This window comes from Cydia pomonella, chromosome 3 (genome assembly GCF_033807575.1).
Source record: "Cydia pomonella isolate Wapato2018A chromosome 3, ilCydPomo1, whole genome shotgun sequence".
In the NCBI taxonomy this organism is placed as follows: Eukaryota; Metazoa; Arthropoda; class Insecta; order Lepidoptera; family Tortricidae; genus Cydia; species Cydia pomonella.
Window position 1 is genome coordinate 29,201,834 of NC_084705.1, and position 18,293 is coordinate 29,220,126.

The window sequence follows — 18,293 nt, forward strand, 5'->3', positions numbered from 1 at the left end:
AAAGTTGAGTGCTGAAAAAATCGCCACGTGCAGTGGGTAAAATTAGCATTAAGTAGATTCTCTTAACTTTGTGATGTCTACAAAAAAGGCGGGGGACGAGTTAAGTATAATGTGTGTATTACCCATGTTTTTTAAATAATAATATGAAATATTCATGGCATTTGTACGATTAAAATGGTTTGAGACAGTCAAATAAATCACTCCTCCACAAAGACAAACGTAACAAAGGTCGCGAAGTCAAGTCAATATTTCAGGTAATTACATAAACTTTGGTTAAGTTTCTATTCTCGTCTCGTCAGGGAAGTTGTCATCCCTCTTGTCAATATTTTGAAGCAACTGGGAATAATGGTAGTAATTGGGAACCGGAAATTTCGCCATCTGGCCCGGTAATAATGGATTTTTTAAGTTGGTTGACAACTGCTAATTACCTTCAAATAAACAATTTATTGGACATTTATCATGTCAAATACATCTATAACTCCATTTAAAGAATAAAGTTGAAAAAAAAATGTGGCTTGAAACACCAAGAAAAAATGTGCTCAAGTAGATGGCGATATAACTTTGGCCTATGTAATTCTAAGAGTCCTGTAAGGCCTGTTTCAAAAGATGGCATTAAATTTAGTTGACTACAAAATTTACTTTGACAATACGCTTCTATACTAATTTCTCTTTGATAACATGAATAATCCCATAAATTATTACATAATATATACTATTAGTGATAACCGCTCCTTAGCGCATCCGGTGCAATAATTCGGATGGTAACTGCAGCTGTATTATGCTTGTTCCTTGATAAAATGACTGGTTGGTTATAATCGTGGCATTAATGTGGCGACCAACGTCGCCGGGGGCTAGTCCTGCCAGCCCAACTCTTAACGGCAGGTAGCGATAAAGCTAGCCCACACCAGAATAGATCGCACAGTCGTCCCCAAAACGACGGCAAATGACCGCCCCACACGGTGAGGCGCGAATGGACAGTCTCCAAAGCAGAGATGCGGAAGAGACCTCACACACCCTCACCCAAGGAAGGCTGTCGAATGAAACTCCTCAGCGAGGAATCCTATCAAACCTTTGATATTGAGTAGGACCTCTGGGAGGTCTCTCGGGGATCTGATATTTTGCCCTGTATGGGGCCACTCCGCTGCATTCCAGCACCACGTGGGAGGCTGTTTCTTCTGTCTCCAATTCTCCATGCATCCTCGGCATAGGGGACTGTCTATGACACCTGTTATAAAAAGATGTCATGACACTGGTTACCATAATTCAGTCAAAACTTTCTAGTTAAAGTTAGGCCCTTGTGAGTTTTATGTTGATGTAGGCATGGCTTGTTTTATGTATAGAGAGATGGTTAGAAAAGAAAACTTAAAAATAACACCAAGAGAAATTTTATATATTAATGTATCAAAAATCAAGGACAAAGATTTAGTAAAAGTTCGAATATATTTATGTCAAAATTTAGCTAATTATACTTTTCTTTAGACAGTCATCAACTTAAGACAATTGTAATATCCTTAAATTAATGAAGTTGCTTTTTTTATTACGCAGTTTCCTTGGCGACCTTCGATCTTTATCATCAGAATCCATTATCACAGAATTTGTGTAAAAAAACTCTTCTTGAATTACACTCAAGGTTGCCAGAGCTCGACGAGGGGAGGCGGGTTTAGGGTCGGCAACGCGCATGTAACTCCTCTGGAGTTGCAGGCGTACATAGGCTACGGAGACTGCTTACCATCAGGCGGGCCGTATGCTTGTTTGCCACCGACGTAGTATTAAAAAAAAACACTCAAATCAAGTTAAATTTTACTTTCATAGCCAGTAAAATCAAAATAAAACCAGAGGCCACAATTTTATTACTCCCCTCAACTCAAGCACTCACAACTTCATTTTTATATACTCCCATAACCGCGTACATAACAAGAGCTCCATTTCATGTAATACGCTTGCAAAAATCCATGGCAGAAACTGCCAACATTATTGGGAACATCACGTTCAAATCAAATGTGACTCTGTTAGGATGTTAATAAGGTGCGGAAACCTTTGCACGTTTAATATCTTTCCTTTATTGGACGAGCACGTATGCAAAGATCATTTCATATTTTAATAGTGGAGGCGATCGCATGAATACTGAATTTTCGGGTACGCTTGGGAATGGAGTGAACATAATAAATGGATCTGTCCCCTATGAGTATTATAAAACACAAAAAGTTAAATAATGCAAGTAATATGCAAATATGTAGCTGTAATCATTATAATTAAACGTCACGTGTCACTATTATTAATGTTGAAATTTGATCGTCGCATAAATTAACGCGTTTGTACGTACATATTCTGCGATATAAGTTAACAAACTTTATTTCATTTTTACAATAACAGTATAACATAATGGATGTATACAAATACATTGGTGTCACAAAATAGGCCTCAAGCGGTATTGTAGCAAGGATGCTGGCAAAATTTCCTCGTTTTATCCCAATACTGATTGTTGACGAAGGTTCGTAAATGATGAAGACGACACCAAACTGTACTTTAAAACCGTATATTGGTCTGAGCGATTAAATTACATAAAAAAATAGGTACGTGTATCGCGAGCACTGATTAGCGGTGTGCGCGCGCGCTCTGGTCGAGAGCGCTGGAGGAATGAATGCCGGCGAGCGATGAGGCGACGGGCCGGCGGTGGCGGCCCGCGGGGAGCGAGCGCGGGAGGCGGGGACCCGTTCAGCGAGTCCGCGAGTGGGGCGCGTTAACAAGCTGGCCCCCTTGGACCATCCTGGTCCAATGTCAGTGGGAGCGGGCAGAGCCTGTTGTAGGCCCTTCTCAGCGTCCCTGTGGTGGTGGTGACGTCAGCGACGCGGCTGACTCCGTCGTTGCCCGGGTAGACTGCGGTGACTCGCCCAAGCAGCCATCTGCTGGGGGGCAAGCGGTCGTCTTTGACGAGAACCATCTCGCCAAGCTTCAGCTGGCCTCCATCCCTGCGCCATTTGTTTCGGACCTGCAGCTCTGAAATGAATTCCTTATAATACCGATTCCAAAAATGCGCTTTTAGTGCTTCTGTTCTCTGATATCTCGTTAGGGTATGTATCGGCGAGTCTTGCACCAAGGGAGCAGGTATCATAGTGAGCGTTCGGCCTATCAAAAAATGCGCAGGGGTGAGAGAAGTAAGATCGGAGGGATCAGATGAAATAGGGGTTAAAGGCCTAGAATTAAGCAAAGCTTCAACTTGAACCAAAAATGTAACCATCTCTTCATAATCTAAGTGAGCCATTGAGGTAACTCGTTTTAAATGATGTTTTACCTGCTTAACTGCGCCCTCCGCCAAACCATTAAAATGTGGGCTATAAGCAGGACAAAATTTGAATTCTATTTCCTTTGTAGCTGAATATGACGTTATTTCTTCAGAATTATTTTTAAGGAACTTTGCTAATTCGTTACAAGCCCCTATGAAACAAGTACCATTATCTGACAAAATGGTGGCTGGTTTGCCTCTGCGGGCTATGAATCTATTTAAAGCGGCAATAAAGCCCATGGCTGTCAAATCAGTGACGAGCTCCAAGTGTACCGCCCTCACTGCCAAACAAACAAAAACAACTATATATGCTTTCTTCGTTTGACAACCACGACCCTTTCTGCTCGCTATCAGGATTGGCCCAGCGTAGTCACAGGATGTGTTAGCAAACACATATTCGGACTGTACCCTTTGCAGTGGCAAGTTGCCCATAATTGGCTGATGAGTTTTACCCGAGTATCTTAAACATGTAATGCAGCTTTGTGAAGTCTGTCTGCAAAGGTTACGGCCGTTAATTATCCAGTACCTGTGACGTAATGTTGCTAGCATCAGCTGTGGTCCAGTGTGCATCAACATTCGATGGTAATGGTGTACTAATATTTTAGTGATGTGATGCGATGCATGTAATAAAATAGGGTGTTTTGTGTTATAATCGTAATATGAACTTGCAAGTCTACCGCCTACTCGCATAATTCCGAAAGTATCTACAAATGGATTAAATTTCAACAGAGTATCTTTGTGAGAAAGTGGGCGCTTATTTAGCAAACGCGAGAGTTGCTCGCTAAATTTGTCAGTCTGCACTTGTTTGCACAACATTTGTAAAGACAGATTAAGCTCTGACACCTTTAATGGACCTGTATTCTTGTTTGTTATATTTTTACAGTTATGAACAAATCTATTCATGTATGCTATAATACGTTGCAATTTACAAAAGTTTGAGTATTTAGAGGTAAAATTATCCTCGCATTGTTTAGTTGAAACGAGACATTGTATTTTGACTTCAGGCAAATTTTCTAAAGGTAAGTTTTGTGGTTGAGTAGGCCATTGTATTTCCGTTTCATGAAGGAAGGGCGGTCCTTCCCACCACAAAAGTGAATTTTTGAGGTTTGATGCGCTCTGACCCCTACCACCTATGTCGGCAGGGTTCAAGGTTGTGGGTTTGGGTTTTAGATTTTCAGCTACAGAGAACAGCAGCTCATCAGATTGACATGACCAAAGTAAACCTAAGGTTTTCGAGTGATTTTCTGTGTCCAATTTAAATAGTTCATCGCTACTGTTTTCTGCAACTAAATTATCAAGTAATGATGGTGTATTTGAACGCCACTTTCTTAAGTGAAAATGAGCACTTTCTAGTGTTTTAATGACGCCTCTGCATGTTTCTAACAGAGTGGCTTTGTCATCATTTCCTGAGATGTAGTCATCTACATAGAAATCGTGTAAGATTGTTTCACTTACATTTTTTTCTGCGCATTCTTGACCCAACTGTACAAGACATCTGGTGCGCTTGAATTTATGCTCTAATGCTTGAAATCGAAGTAATGCTTGTGCTTTAGAATCGCCCAAACATTCAGGAGATTCTTTTAATGGTATTGTGACAACAAACTTACCATCTGGGTGGCGGGTTGTTGATTGTGTAAATATGCGTTCGCATTCACTCTCACCTTTAGTGTGGATTTGTTGAGTGGATGGAACTGATTCTAGTTCAAAAAACTTGTCTAGTTTTGCATCGAGCTCAATGTTGTTGATTAGATTGCAATGGACTGTATAGGGTTGCTTTTGTTTAGAATTTTGTGTATGTATAGAACCTGCAACAAGCCATCCGAGTGTTGTTTCAACTAGGACGGGTTTTTTCTTGCCCAGGGATATGTGATTATATGTTAGGCACTCCCAAAAGAGTTCTGCACCCAGCAGCATCTGCACCTCGGATGGCTCGTGAAAGTTCGGGTCCGCTAGGTGGATGTGAGGGGGAATAGTGAACGAATCACAATTTAGTTTGGTGAATGGAATCATATCAGTGATCTCTTGGACAACGAAGCAATTGACTTCTGCTGTGTAATCTTGCGTACGTGAAGTTATGGTTACATCACAATGTTCGGTGATGTTTGATCTTTTCTTTTCTAACCCTGTGACGGATATGCTAGTGGAATAAGTAGGTAATTTTAATTTTGCTTGAAGATCTTTGGTAATGAAACTAGATATACTTCCGTTGTCCAAGAGAACTCTAACTTGGTGTGTGTGGCCATCATAGTCGCTGACGTTGATGACAGCTGTAGATAACGGTACACGATGGCCACCGAACGTGGAGCATAAAGCAGCACTGTTTGTAATTTGTTGTGGAGCTTGTGTATGCTCTTTTAGAGTTGGTGATGCTACACAATCATTAGGTTTGGATGTGGAAGACTTAGGGTCTGCCTTTGCTTGATTGTTTATATGTAGCATGGTATTGTGTCTTTGTGTGCAAAGCCGGCATGAGCTCAGCCTGCAACGTTGTTCGTCATGTCCTGATCGCAAACAATTTGTGCAAAGATTCAATTGATTCACTTTATTAATGCGGGATTCAACTGGCATTGTTTTAAACTTAGTACATTGATAAATTGAGTGATTATTTTTGCAAACAGGACACTTATATTTATACTGAGTCTGATTTTGAGCATGGTTTACAAGAAATGATTTAGGACGATTGTGAGTAATGTCGCTGTGTCGACGTGGTTTATTTAGTGTTTGTGCCTCCTCCATGGTTTCTAGCAAATCTGCGCGGTTTCTTAAGAAAGTGGTAAATTCCGTTAATGTTGGTAGTTTTTTAATATTATTGCGCTCGGTTTCCCAATCGCGCAAAGTGGCTGAATCGAGTTTGCTAGTTACCATGTGGATTATGAGGATGTCCCAGTGCTCTGTGGGTAAATTAAGAGTCTTCAAAGCCCTGAGATTTTTATTGACTAAATCTATGGTATTTCGTAAGGCCCTTGAAGATTCTTGAAGCACGGGGTTTATGTTAAATAATGCATTTAAGTGATTATTTACCAATATTCTATCGTTTGTGTAACGTTCACAAAGCAAATCCCATGCGACCTTATAGTTATCAGACGAGAACTCTAGTGATTTAATTACGAGTGAAGCACCGTCTTTCAATGAACTTCGCAAATAATGAAATTTGTGGATAATTGGAATTGATTGATTATCGTGTATGAGAGATTTGTAGGTATCATGGTATTCTAACCAGTCCTGATAGCGCCCAGAAAAGGTAGGTAAATGAATTGTAGGTAATTTAATATTTGGCCCACCTGTGAGTGCAGTAACGACATTGGAACCCGTTACCAGATTGTCCTCAGGCGCCGCAGAAGCAGCACCAGCCGCGGTGTGCCTGCTGAGCAGTTCCTGCGCAGCAGCCAAGGCACCGAAGTAGCTTGTCTCGAAATTTTCCCGTTCTGTGTGTTCGTCACCTGGAATTTCCGTCAAATTTTCTATATCAGTTTGAACGGAATCAAAATCATTGTACATATCTTGGATTTTAATGAATCTGGTATTCAGCTCATGATTTTGCAAATTATTTAGCGTATGGCATGACAAAAGAGGCTCTAAATATGATTTAAATATGGTAAGCTTTGATTTGAAAGAGGCACGTGTTTTTTGAGATTTTTTAAATCCATTTTGGCAATGCGTGAAGTATTGAGAAATTCAAATTTTTAGAGAAAACAAAAGATTTGTGATAGAATGTGAAATTTAGTTAAAAGTTATAGAAATGGCGATAGAATTCAAATTTCCAGCTGCAATAGGAAAATGTGATTAGCAAGTGCTTAAATTAAAAAAAATGTGAAATAATATAGTGCGTGAAGCGATACGTAAATTTTGAAATTTTGCAAATAGCACGTGTGCGAGAGGCAATGGCGTGGCGTGGCGTGGCGGAGGCAGGCAGGCAAGCAAGCGCGAACACTGACGGAAGCAGGTGTACACGTGCACGTGCACGCTGTAGCTCCGGCCCCGGCACGGCTTGGTTACGTGTAGGTACAAATACGAACACGTGTAGATTTCTGAAATATTCCAAGTAAATATTAAAATATAGCAATGATGGCACACGGTTGGCACAAATGGTTGCAATACAATTAATTAGGCCTTGAAATGTGGTTACTAATTTTAAGCTAATTTTACGGAAACTGTAATAAAAATATCCAAAATATGAACGGGAATGTTAACCTTGATAAGAAAGCTTGTAAATTAAAAAGGAATATTAAAAAAATATTACGATTTAACTAAGATGTAGACTGATTAAGAGTTGGGTGACGTGAAACAGGAATGTGATTTTAGTAGCTAGAAGAGAATTAAATTGAAAATTAAAGAAATAAGTACCAAATAAAGGTGGTCAAATTATACCTGCGCAATAAGAAATAAAATAGGAACGACTCACAAATAAACACTGCAAACCCTTTTCCTGGTATGTGGAGCCGTTCTTGGTTTGTGGAACCCTTTTCTGGTTTTGAATGTCTCGTTTCTTTATTCTCGGGCAGGACGATGACTTCACAAATTTCGCTTTATTGTAGTAGTTGTAGCTTAGGTTGGCTCGCGGTGATTCACTCCGATGTTATAAAAATGGCGATTGTAGTCTCGGCCAGGCGCGCTATCTTCTTTGTGTTTGATGGACCTCGTCGAAACGGCGTCTTTAAAGTTGCTTTACGTCGGATCCGGCTCGAAACTTGTTGACGAAGGTTCGTAAATGATGAAGACGACACCAAACTGTACTTTAAAACCGTATATTGGTCTGAGCGATTAAATTACATAAAAAAATAGGTACGTGTATCGCGAGCACTGATTAGCGGTGTGCGCGCGCGCTCTGGTCGAGAGCGCTGGAGGAATGAATGCCGGCGAGCGATGAGGCGACGGGCCGGCGGTGGCGGCCCGCGGGGAGCGAGCGCGGGAGGCGGGGACCCGTTCAGCGAGTCCGCGAGTGGGGCGCGTTAACACTGATGAAAATGAAAAATGAAAATGAAAATGAAAAATATTTATTTTCCTTATAAAGTAAAGGTTTACAATTTGACATAAGTGGTTGGAGCTTCCTTTTAGGTGAATGAACCTGTATCAGGATGCCCCGCTCCTCCATAACATACAGTCTTTTTACTTAGTAGTAGGGAAATATTCCATAAGTACATGAAAGATTTATAGCTATATTTATTATATATATATATATGCTTTTTGATTTATGTTCTAGCCTAATTAATATATGAATATACGAATGTATATATATACCTATATATATATATATATACATTCGTATATTTGTGTGTGTGTGTGTGTGTGTGTGTGTGTGTGTGTGTGTGTGTGTGTGTGTGTGTGTGTGTGTGTGTGTGTGTGTGTGTGTGTGTGTGTGTGTGTGGATTAATGTACGTGTTCAGCCTATATATTACGTATAGTTAATAATTCACGTGGTACAATAATGACTCCGTATCATCATAACTTAGTTGTTTCAGCCATTTTGTGAGTTCTATCTTACACTTATACAACAGTAATGGATGGATATGAATTAGCTTATTTATATTATTGTAGATGTATGCCGATTGCGCTTTATATTGCCTTTTGGCAAACATAGATTTATAGCTTGATAAGGGGGCAACACTGTTTTGACGTCGACGAGTTTCAATAGTAGAGTTAAAATCTAGGGTTTTATGTAGCCTGAGCGTTGTATTCAAAACATACAGTTTCCTGATTGTTAATTGGTCACTAATTTCGTATAGTTCTTTTGTAGGAAACCTGTATGGTTTTGAGTACATCACCTTAAGCAGGCAGCGTTGCCCTCTCTCAACCTCCAAAAATTTTGTTTTGGCAGCGCCACCCCAGACAGTAATACAGTAGCTCATGACAGGTTGTGCTAATGTTATATAAAGTTGATTCAGTAGTTCCTTAGTAGTAATATATCTAAAAATCTTGAAAATCCAATTAAGTTTTCTTATTCTATTGTTTACATTTTCGAGTTGCATGTGCCATGACAGGCGTTGATCAAGTAGTACACCTAGATATTTAGTAAATTTAACTTTTTCCAGTTCAATGCATACACAGGGGGAAGGATCATCTTGGTTGCACATGTGTATTTTTAGTTTTAAGTTAACATTAGGTTGCGAACTGTCATATTTACTAAAACATATATAACTGATACATTGTGCGATATTAGAGGAAATATTAGTGGTCATTTTTTAGGGTTCCGTAGCCAAATGGCATAAAACGGAACCCTTATAGTTTCGCCATGTCCGTCTGTCTGTCTGTCTGTCTGTCTGTCTGTCTGTCCGAGGCTTTGCTCCGTGGTCGTTAGTGCTAGAAAGCTGAAATTTGGCATGGATATATAAATCAATAAAGCCGACAAAGTCGTACAATAAAATCTAAAAATTTTTTTTTTTAGGGTACCTCCCCTACACATAAAGTGGGGGTGATTTTTTTTTTTCGCTTTAACCCTAGAGTGTGGGGTATCGTTGGAAAGGTCTTTCAAAACTAATACGGGTTTTCAAGAAACATTTTTTGATAAAGTGAATATATTCGGAGATAATCGCTCCGAAAAAAAAAAATGTGTCCCCCCCCTCTAACTTTTGAACCATAGGTCCAAAAAATATGAAAAAAATCGTGGAAGTAGAGCTTAAGAAAGACATTAAATGAAAACTATAGCGGACATGATCAGTTAAGCTGTTTTTGAGTTATCGCAAAAAGTTTTCCCTTCATAGTAAAAAGACTTCTTTAATTAGGTACTGATTATGCAAATTTGTCTATTTGTTTAACTCGGGTGAAAGGTACCGTTTCATCCCTTGGTTAACAATTTACTATACTTTAAGCTCCAGTTTAGCTTATTGTGACGGAAGAGTAACTACGGAACCCTACACTGAGCGTGGCCCGACATGCTCTTGGCCGGTTTTTATTCATTCAAACGTTTGGCTCGATTTCATGAGTGACACCGCATGCACTAGCACATTTCTTAGTGCCCGTAAGGCCCGACCTTAGATATTATGTCAATAATTGCAGCGCGAAATTACAGCCGTCAGCATTGCTGCCGCAAATGCAAATATCCAAAATCGCAGCAGCAACATCGATTTTCACATTAATGCTGAAGTAAAATGCTGATGTACTCTGAATCTGAACAGTACAGTTCAGATGAATACAAGTTAAATTATAAATAGCTTGCTGCATTTATAATTTTAATCGGCCAAAAGCATGTCGGCCATACTCAGTGCAGGGGTTTGTAGTTACCATTCTGTCAGTATAGGCCAAATGGGGGCTATGTATAAGTAAGTATCATGTCGGTACATGCATATGGGAGTACCTTCGTACCTTCGCAGCGCTTTGTACGTCTTTTTACTAAGAAGAAAATACTTTTAGCAATAACTCAAAAACGGCTGGACCGATCATGTTCGCTATAGTTTTTATTGAAATTATTTATTAAGCTTTTGTTTTACGATTTTTTTCATATTTTTTGGATCATTTTTTGATTCATAAGTTAGCAAGTTTTGAAGCAATTATTACCGAAAATATTCACTTTATCAAAAAATTCTTATTGAAGACCCATATTCGCTTTAAAAAACCTATCCAATGATACCCTTCTATCAGGTTAAAGCGATTTTTTTAAACAAATACATTGTATATGGGAGGTACCGTAAAAAAAATCTTAATTTTTGTTTGAAAAATTTTAACGTTCTGTCGCCATTCATATTCATGTCTCTCTGCCAAATTGCAGCTTTCTAGCACTAATGATCACGGAACAAATCCGCGGATGGACGGACAGACGGACTTGGCGAAACTATAAGGGTTTCTAGGTGACTACGAAACGACTACTAAAACTTAGCCATGATGTTTTCAATGTCTTTTTTCTTCCCAGGACTGGGCCCTCCACATACGGTTCTCCACGTCCGCAGACGGTGGTTACTACGAGTGCCAAGTCCCAACGCACCCGCCTACGAGTATCTTCTTTAAGCTGGTTCTCGTTGGTAAGTTTTCCATTTATTTTTAAAAAGCCAACAGTCTTAAGCATATTTACATTTATTATGTAAGGGCCTGAGTTTGGGCAAAGGTCGTTACTCTTAATTTTCCAATTCACCCTACTGGGACATGCTAGAAATATAAAATAAATATTGTATAACGTTTCCTTTGAATTAATCACTTTTTTTAATTAATTATTTGCAAAGTTGTGAAGATTAGGTCCCTTGGGATTGTTTAGCCTTGCTTTAATACGGATTGATTAAGTTTTCCTTTTAAACGTCTAAAGCACATTCCAAGTATGATATAAGGGAATGTAAATCATTTAGGATGTTTAAATGTAAATTGAAAACGTACCTATTAAACAAAATTAAATTACCACCACAATAAGCTATAAGATGTACCGTACTTACTTATTAATTAACTAGGCAATAAGCTAACCCATCTGTATTTAAGGGAGTTCCCTCTGCCAACAAACTGTCTTACAGTTTGGCAGAAGAAAAAAAAATTGTAAAATCAAAAAAAAAAAAAAAAAAAATTGTAAAATCAAAAAAAAAAAAGTACACCATTCAGTGTTTCTGTTGATAACTTTGCATGTATTATATAAGTATATTTGTTTGTCTAGAGTAAGCGCCAATACCAACTATTACTGTGTAAAAATTGTTATATCAATATCTCTTCTTTTCCAGTAATTCTTAAAACAAAATTGCTCTTTTCATTTAACACAGAAATATAATATTTTGTATTATTGTCTGACCTGCTTTCCAAAATACTATCAACGATAAAAACCGTCCCTTGTTCATTACATGTACAGTTTTGAATTAGTATTTAATTTTCTGTATGCTTACAGATGATTTATGGTGCAATAAATAGTATTAACTTATTTTATCTAGTATTAACAAAATGTTAATTTAACAGCTGCCTACGCGGAAATAATGGGGGAATCAGAGAAAATCATCCACGAGGGTTCGATGCTGAGGCTAGTGTGTGTAGTGCGGCGCTCCACCGAGCCGCCGTCCTACGTCTTCTGGTACTTCGAGAACAGGATGATCAATTATGACCTGAGTAAGTTTTTATTATCTTATCTAACTTATATTTAAAAAAAACCGGCCAAGAGCATGTCGGGCCACGCTCAGTGTAGGGTTCCGTAGTTACTCTTCCGTCACAATAAGCTAAACTGGAGCTTAAAGTATAGTAAATTGTTAACCAAGGGATGAAACGATACCTTTCACCTGAGTTAAACAAATAGGCAAATTTGCATAATTAGTACCTAATTAAAATAAGTCTTTTTACTATGAAGGGAAAACTTTTTGCGATAACTCAAAAACATCTAAACTGATCATGTCCGCTATAGTTTTCATTTAATGTCTTTCTTAAGCTCTACTTCCACGATTTTTTTCATATTTTTTGGACCTATGGTTCAAAAGTTAGAGGGGGGGGGACACATTTTTTTTTTCTTTCGGAGCGATTATCTCCGAATATATTTACTTTATCAAAAAATGTTTCTAGAATTAGTTTTGAAAGACCTTTCCAACGATACCCCACACTCTAGGGTTGAAGCGAAAATAAAAATTCACCCCCACTTTACGTGTAGGGAAGGTACCCTAAGAAAAATTAAATTTTTAGATTTTATTGTACGACTTTGTCGGCTTTATTGATTTATATATCCATGCCAAATTTCATTTTTCTAGCACTAACGACCACGGAGCAAAGCCTCGGACAGACAGACAGACGGACATGGCGAAACTATAAGGGTTCCGTTTTATGCCATTTGGCTACGGAACCCTAAAAAGGCTAACGTGCGCAGTGCGGTCCACCAAGACTCCGTCCTAATTTTGTAAATTTCTTTGTTTATACATATTATTAACTTCAAGATCTGAAGGATGGACCCCATATTTATAAAATTCATTTCAGCTGAGACTACGCTAGGCCCGTAACTTTGTCTTGTAATAAAAAAATTCAGAAGCATTTTTACCCACTTAGGCGTGAAAAAAATAGTAGAGCTCTAAAACATTTGCAGAACATTTAATACTAAAGTTGTAATCTTTATGACTGGGAATGAAATACTAAAGGTGGTCGATCAAAACTTGTACCTTGGATATTCTATCATTTGAAAAAACACACCAGCAGAATGAGATACCCAGGAGAATCTAGCTTGGTCGGGCGACATTTAATAAACTAGCGGACAAGTTCACATTCCACAGTGCCTGAAACCAATGTGTCCTGCCCACCATGTCGTTCGGTGCCTAAACATGAATGCTCACTATTCCTTGGTCTGTGTATAAATTCCGTGTAGCACAGAGAGCCATGGAACGCGCCATGCTCGGCATCAAGCTTCAAGATCGAGTGAAGAACGTCGAGATCCGACGCTGCACTAACATGCAAGACGTAGGTTACATCATTAATAAACATGGAATCGGGAGGGACATGTTGCTAGGCAGTGAGGGAAAGTGTACCAAAATGGTAACGGAATGTTGGGAGCCGCTTTCGGATGAAAGAAGCGCCTAGCGTCCCTTGGCTCGTTGGGTGGGCGACATTCGGAAGGTTGTGGGTCACTTCTGGATGAGAAAGTTCAGGACCGGGACAAGTGGCGTACTAGAAGAGAGACCTATGTTCAGCAGTGGGCGATAAAGGGCTGATATGATGATGATGAATTTAGATAACGATTTTAGCTGTGTGTACAGTATATGTACCTACTTATATTGTGATTTTTTCAATGGAAAGTAAAAATAAATTACGAAAGATCCAATGCCCATAAATCATCTAAAAGTTACGAAGGATCTATAAATTCCATTAAGTAAGTAGTTGGGAAGATAAGAGGGAATGAAAATACTCGCTCAACTCAATCAATCATACTTAAGAACATAATTCAAAATCTAGATCTAGGCAAATACAGTTCTTTTATAAGTAATCATTTAAAACTAGGTTCGTATTTTTTAGCTCGGCTTCATAATTTCGAGGCCAGTATTGGAGACTGTCTTTTCTCTGGCTAATTTGCTATAAAAAAGTAGTTAAGTAAGTAAGTAAATATTATTGAGTACACCAACAATTATACATTTTACATACATGTAAAACTACAAATAACTTTTAAAGAAAAATAGAACCAGGTAACAACAGGCGGTCTTATCGCTAAAAAGCGATCTCTTCCAGGCATCATTTAGGTAGCAGGAAATGTAGAACTCATACAGGTAGTGTAAGGAGCTAAATATGGAGACTAACACAAACACACATACTACATACCTACTACTTATATACTTAAGTATTAAAACGATACCTGATACACTAATAAATATACAATAGAATATAATATATATTTATTCTTACATATATAATATAATATAATATATTGTACAATATATTAAATGGCAACTTAAGGCAGAGATAGAAAGTATAGTTTCAGCTAATTTTTTAAAATGGGAAGTGATTTAGCTAATCGAACAGCCCGAAAGGTAAAACAGATATTATAACATTTTGAAGTAGTTGAGGGGGGAGCGAGAGATACTTGAAGCGCTCTTTGAGATAAGGTGATGTAGCGGGGTTAAAGAGAATGCCATAAAGGATGGCGAGAACATGAGAGTCACGGCGAAGAAGAATAGGAAGCCACTTGAGCTGAGAACTAATAATTAGTAGCGGATTGTTAATTATTAACAATCAGTTCTAAAAAAAAAGACCGTCATTTCATTAAAGTTGTCGTCCTTCTTTTTTTAAGTACTTAATAATATATTATCCTATCGAAATAATATACATCAAAGACATCAAAGTCCTTTATCATAAACTATTATTATAATTATAGGTATAATATTCGAAAGCGTAATTCCAAATTAATTACAACTGAATGAAACACACGAGGTCGCAAATCTTATGTATAAGATGCACAGTTAATTAAATTATTTAGTACAGGTAAATCAATTCAATCTCAGTTTCCCGGTATTAATTAATGCCGAAACTGAGGGCCGGCCGCGAATACCGAAGTTTGCAAATTTCCAGCATCTTTCTCTTTTACTCTAATTAAGGCATAATGAGACTGACAGAGATAGAAGCCCCGAATTCACAAACTTCGATTTTCGCGGTAATAGTGTGTCAACCCAGATAATTACCATAATTATCGAAGTTGTACTAAATGAAGTATCATATTAAATGGTAAATTATAGTTGATATTTTCATTTGTGAGGATCTTGATTACTTTAGTAATGAAAAGTGTGAACCTATGGACATAAATCTAAATTAACACGTAAGGGTCACTCCACATGAGCGTGTTTTGTGCATCGGCGTCTAAATTATGTATCTTTATATATTTCAATAAAAGTAAACAAACAATTTTCGGGTTGTTATAACATTTATTGGTTAATCGACCAAATACAAAACCACCGGATCAGCCACTGAACGAAGTGACTTTAACCTACATCATCTGATCCTGTAATGTTTTCATCTACCCTCAACTGGCTTAAGGAACCATTTGACGGTAGATTTTGTTTACATTTATATCAATACTTAAAGATACAGAGTATAAGTAGGCGCTATGGAAAATGGCGTCGCTGCACAGTTACGCCAACGTTGCGTCGAGCCGAGCAGCTGCGATAGAGTTGACTAGACGCTGACGCTCGGAAGACGCCGCCATACAGTCTCAAGTAACGTTGTCATTTTAAAACGATATTCTGAAATAACATTAATGAACATTCAACGTACTCTTTGCTAGAAATTGTAATAGTTACAAATAAATTTGAGCGAGTAAATTACTAGAAGTTTTACATACTACCTGTTGGCACGTGTGGAGTCGGAGACAAACTGCGTGTGCAAATATATTGGGAAAGTGAGATGAGCACATCACAAATTAGCTAGCCTAAATTAATTATATTTGAGTACAGTGCCACCTATGGAGTGCCTAAGTACCCTTATTGGATGGCTATAATATCGATTATCGATAAGCCATCTAGGGTTCGATAAAGTATGAAAGGGGTCAGATAGATGGCGCTGTTAACCTCACAAGTTAACACTACCGTTGATCAGAATTACGCCAAATCATTTACTTTAGAAAATGGTTTGGCGTTTTTGGATTTTATAACGATAATTGTATAAGCAAAATTATGAAATGAATTATTATCATGAAGCAGAAAACAATCACGATACGAGAAATTGTTAGAGATACATCAAGACTTATGTTGAAATGCTAACTTTTCTCATTTTATTTCTACTCTCGTAAATTTAATTTCATTCCTATGTAATAATGAAAGACAAATCTTATCAAAACGAAGATATTTGGGTATATATGGTTACCTTGTCATCAATCATTTTGTGGGTTCCAAATATTATTTACAATATTGCCAAATATTATGCCGCAAAAATTATCACTCGACAATGACATTTGACAACCAATTGATAAATGGAATATTTATTTTAATGAACGTTAACATTTAAATACAACATTTACCCTAGTTTTAAATTCACCAGCCAATTTGCAAGACTGTACAATAAGTTATGCAAACATTCTAGCCTGGTTTTCACTGTATAATCTGCAACTGTCTAACCTATTTTAGATCTTATCGCTATTGCCATGGAGTCCAATGTTGAATAAATCTCAAAAATTTGCAATACTGTTTTTATTAAAAACTGGCCTGAATATCACTGGCTTTTTGCGACGCTAAGAGTATATTTTAATATTTAGTGACAGTGATAAGTTTTAAAACAACTCAGTTCTTTAAAAATGCCAACATCATTGCAGTTTTAACTTGCTATCTAGCTTAAAAATTGAAATTACCATTATTTAGTTTTTCATTGACTTACAAGTCTACCACTTTTTACAAATTATTATGTAAGGTCAATGTGGCTAAGACAGTCTATAAGGGAAGACCGTTTATATGTTCTTCATCGATTTTAACTCTTGCGTTTGTATATAATTATCATGATTGTATTCTTATCAGAAATAAAACATTTTTTTATACTTCGCTTAAGAGCGAACGTGTCCATACAAGAAATTAAAACGTTTTTCCACTTCTAAATATTTTCCATTCTCCGTGTTTTTTTTTTTATGTTATTGACACAATGAAAAAACAAGGTTTATATTATAGGTTTTCATTTTTTTTAATTAGTAAAACAATTTTTTTTTTTCAAAAAAGCTAAACCTATAAACAAATCTAGAATATATTATGATGAAGCAATCGACATCAAAATCAAAGTGATTTGTTAGCATTTAGTTAATGAAAACCGTTTTCTCCCGAAATGGAATTTCATAGAAAAAATCCGTTATTTCGATAGATTCGAAAAGCTATTCGTCCCTTTTAAAGAAGATCAGTTGAGCAGAAAGAGTGAAACTGTATCTGAGCGGTGTACGAGTACGTATACAAATATGAAAGAAGCCCTATGACGGTCTTCCCAGCAAGACATTATACATCTCTTTATACGTCTTTCCACATTGCAATTATGTACTTACTGTCTAATAAGATGACTATCTAACTAACTAATGTGGCTCAGCGACCCAAAAAGGTTCTTGGCCTCCAAAACAAGAGCACGCCACTTTTCCCGATCCTCCGCCGCTTCCTGCCAATTATCGGCTTGGAGCTGCCGCAGATCCGATTCAACGCTGTCTCTCCAGCGGTATTTAGGTCCACCCACCGGGCGGCCACCAGTCGGTCTTCCCAAGTACGCCCTCTTGGCAGCCCGATCCTCTTCCATTCTAAGTATGTGGCCGAACCAGCGAAGACTGTGGAACTTGGTTTCGCCAATGATATTAGGTTTGCCCACCAACTCCTCGATTTGGGCATTCTTTTTCCTCAACGTGCCATCATTTCTCTTGATAGGTCCCAGGATCTTTCGGAAGACTTTCCTTTTCGCTACCAGGAGCTGACTTTCCTCTTTTTGTTTTAGTGTCTAGGCCTCACAACCATACGATAAGATGACATTATATACATATCACCGAAAAACAATTTGAAGATGAACAACATGAAATAATTTTATTTTAGAACAATCACAAAGCCCACTCCCTGGTGCCAATCTGGGTGACGTAATTCGAATAATTTCTACTGTAAATAGTATTGTGAAGCTGACGACCAATGTTTAGGTATTAACTCTCAAA

The 18,293-nt window shown here is 37.8% G+C and overlaps 2 protein-coding genes across 2 annotated transcripts in view; one reads left to right on the top strand and one right to left on the bottom strand.

The window, feature by feature from the left end:
- The window catches only part of LOC133516497 (uncharacterized), a 142,168-nt gene that overhangs the window by 98,171 nt on the left and 25,704 nt on the right, over positions 1-18,293 (top strand). The window contains exons 5-6 of the mRNA XM_061849484.1: positions 11,127-11,235; positions 12,143-12,289. Of these exons, the coding sequence (XP_061705468.1) occupies positions 11,127-11,235; positions 12,143-12,289 (256 nt within the window). The remainder of the gene's footprint in view (positions 1-11,126; positions 11,236-12,142; positions 12,290-18,293) is intronic.
- Positions 2,688-6,927, bottom strand: LOC133516495 (uncharacterized). The gene has a single exon (XM_061849483.1). It carries the CDS (start codon positions 6,779-6,781, stop codon positions 2,741-2,743), a length of 4,041 nt encoding a protein of 1,346 aa, XP_061705467.1. The 5' UTR covers positions 6,782-6,927; the 3' UTR covers positions 2,688-2,740.

Bases quoted from the DNA above. Each gene is read 5' to 3' on its own strand.
- LOC133516495 (XM_061849483.1), bottom strand. From the start codon at position 6,781: ATGTACAATGATTTTGATTCCGTTCAAACTGATATAGAAAATTTGACG.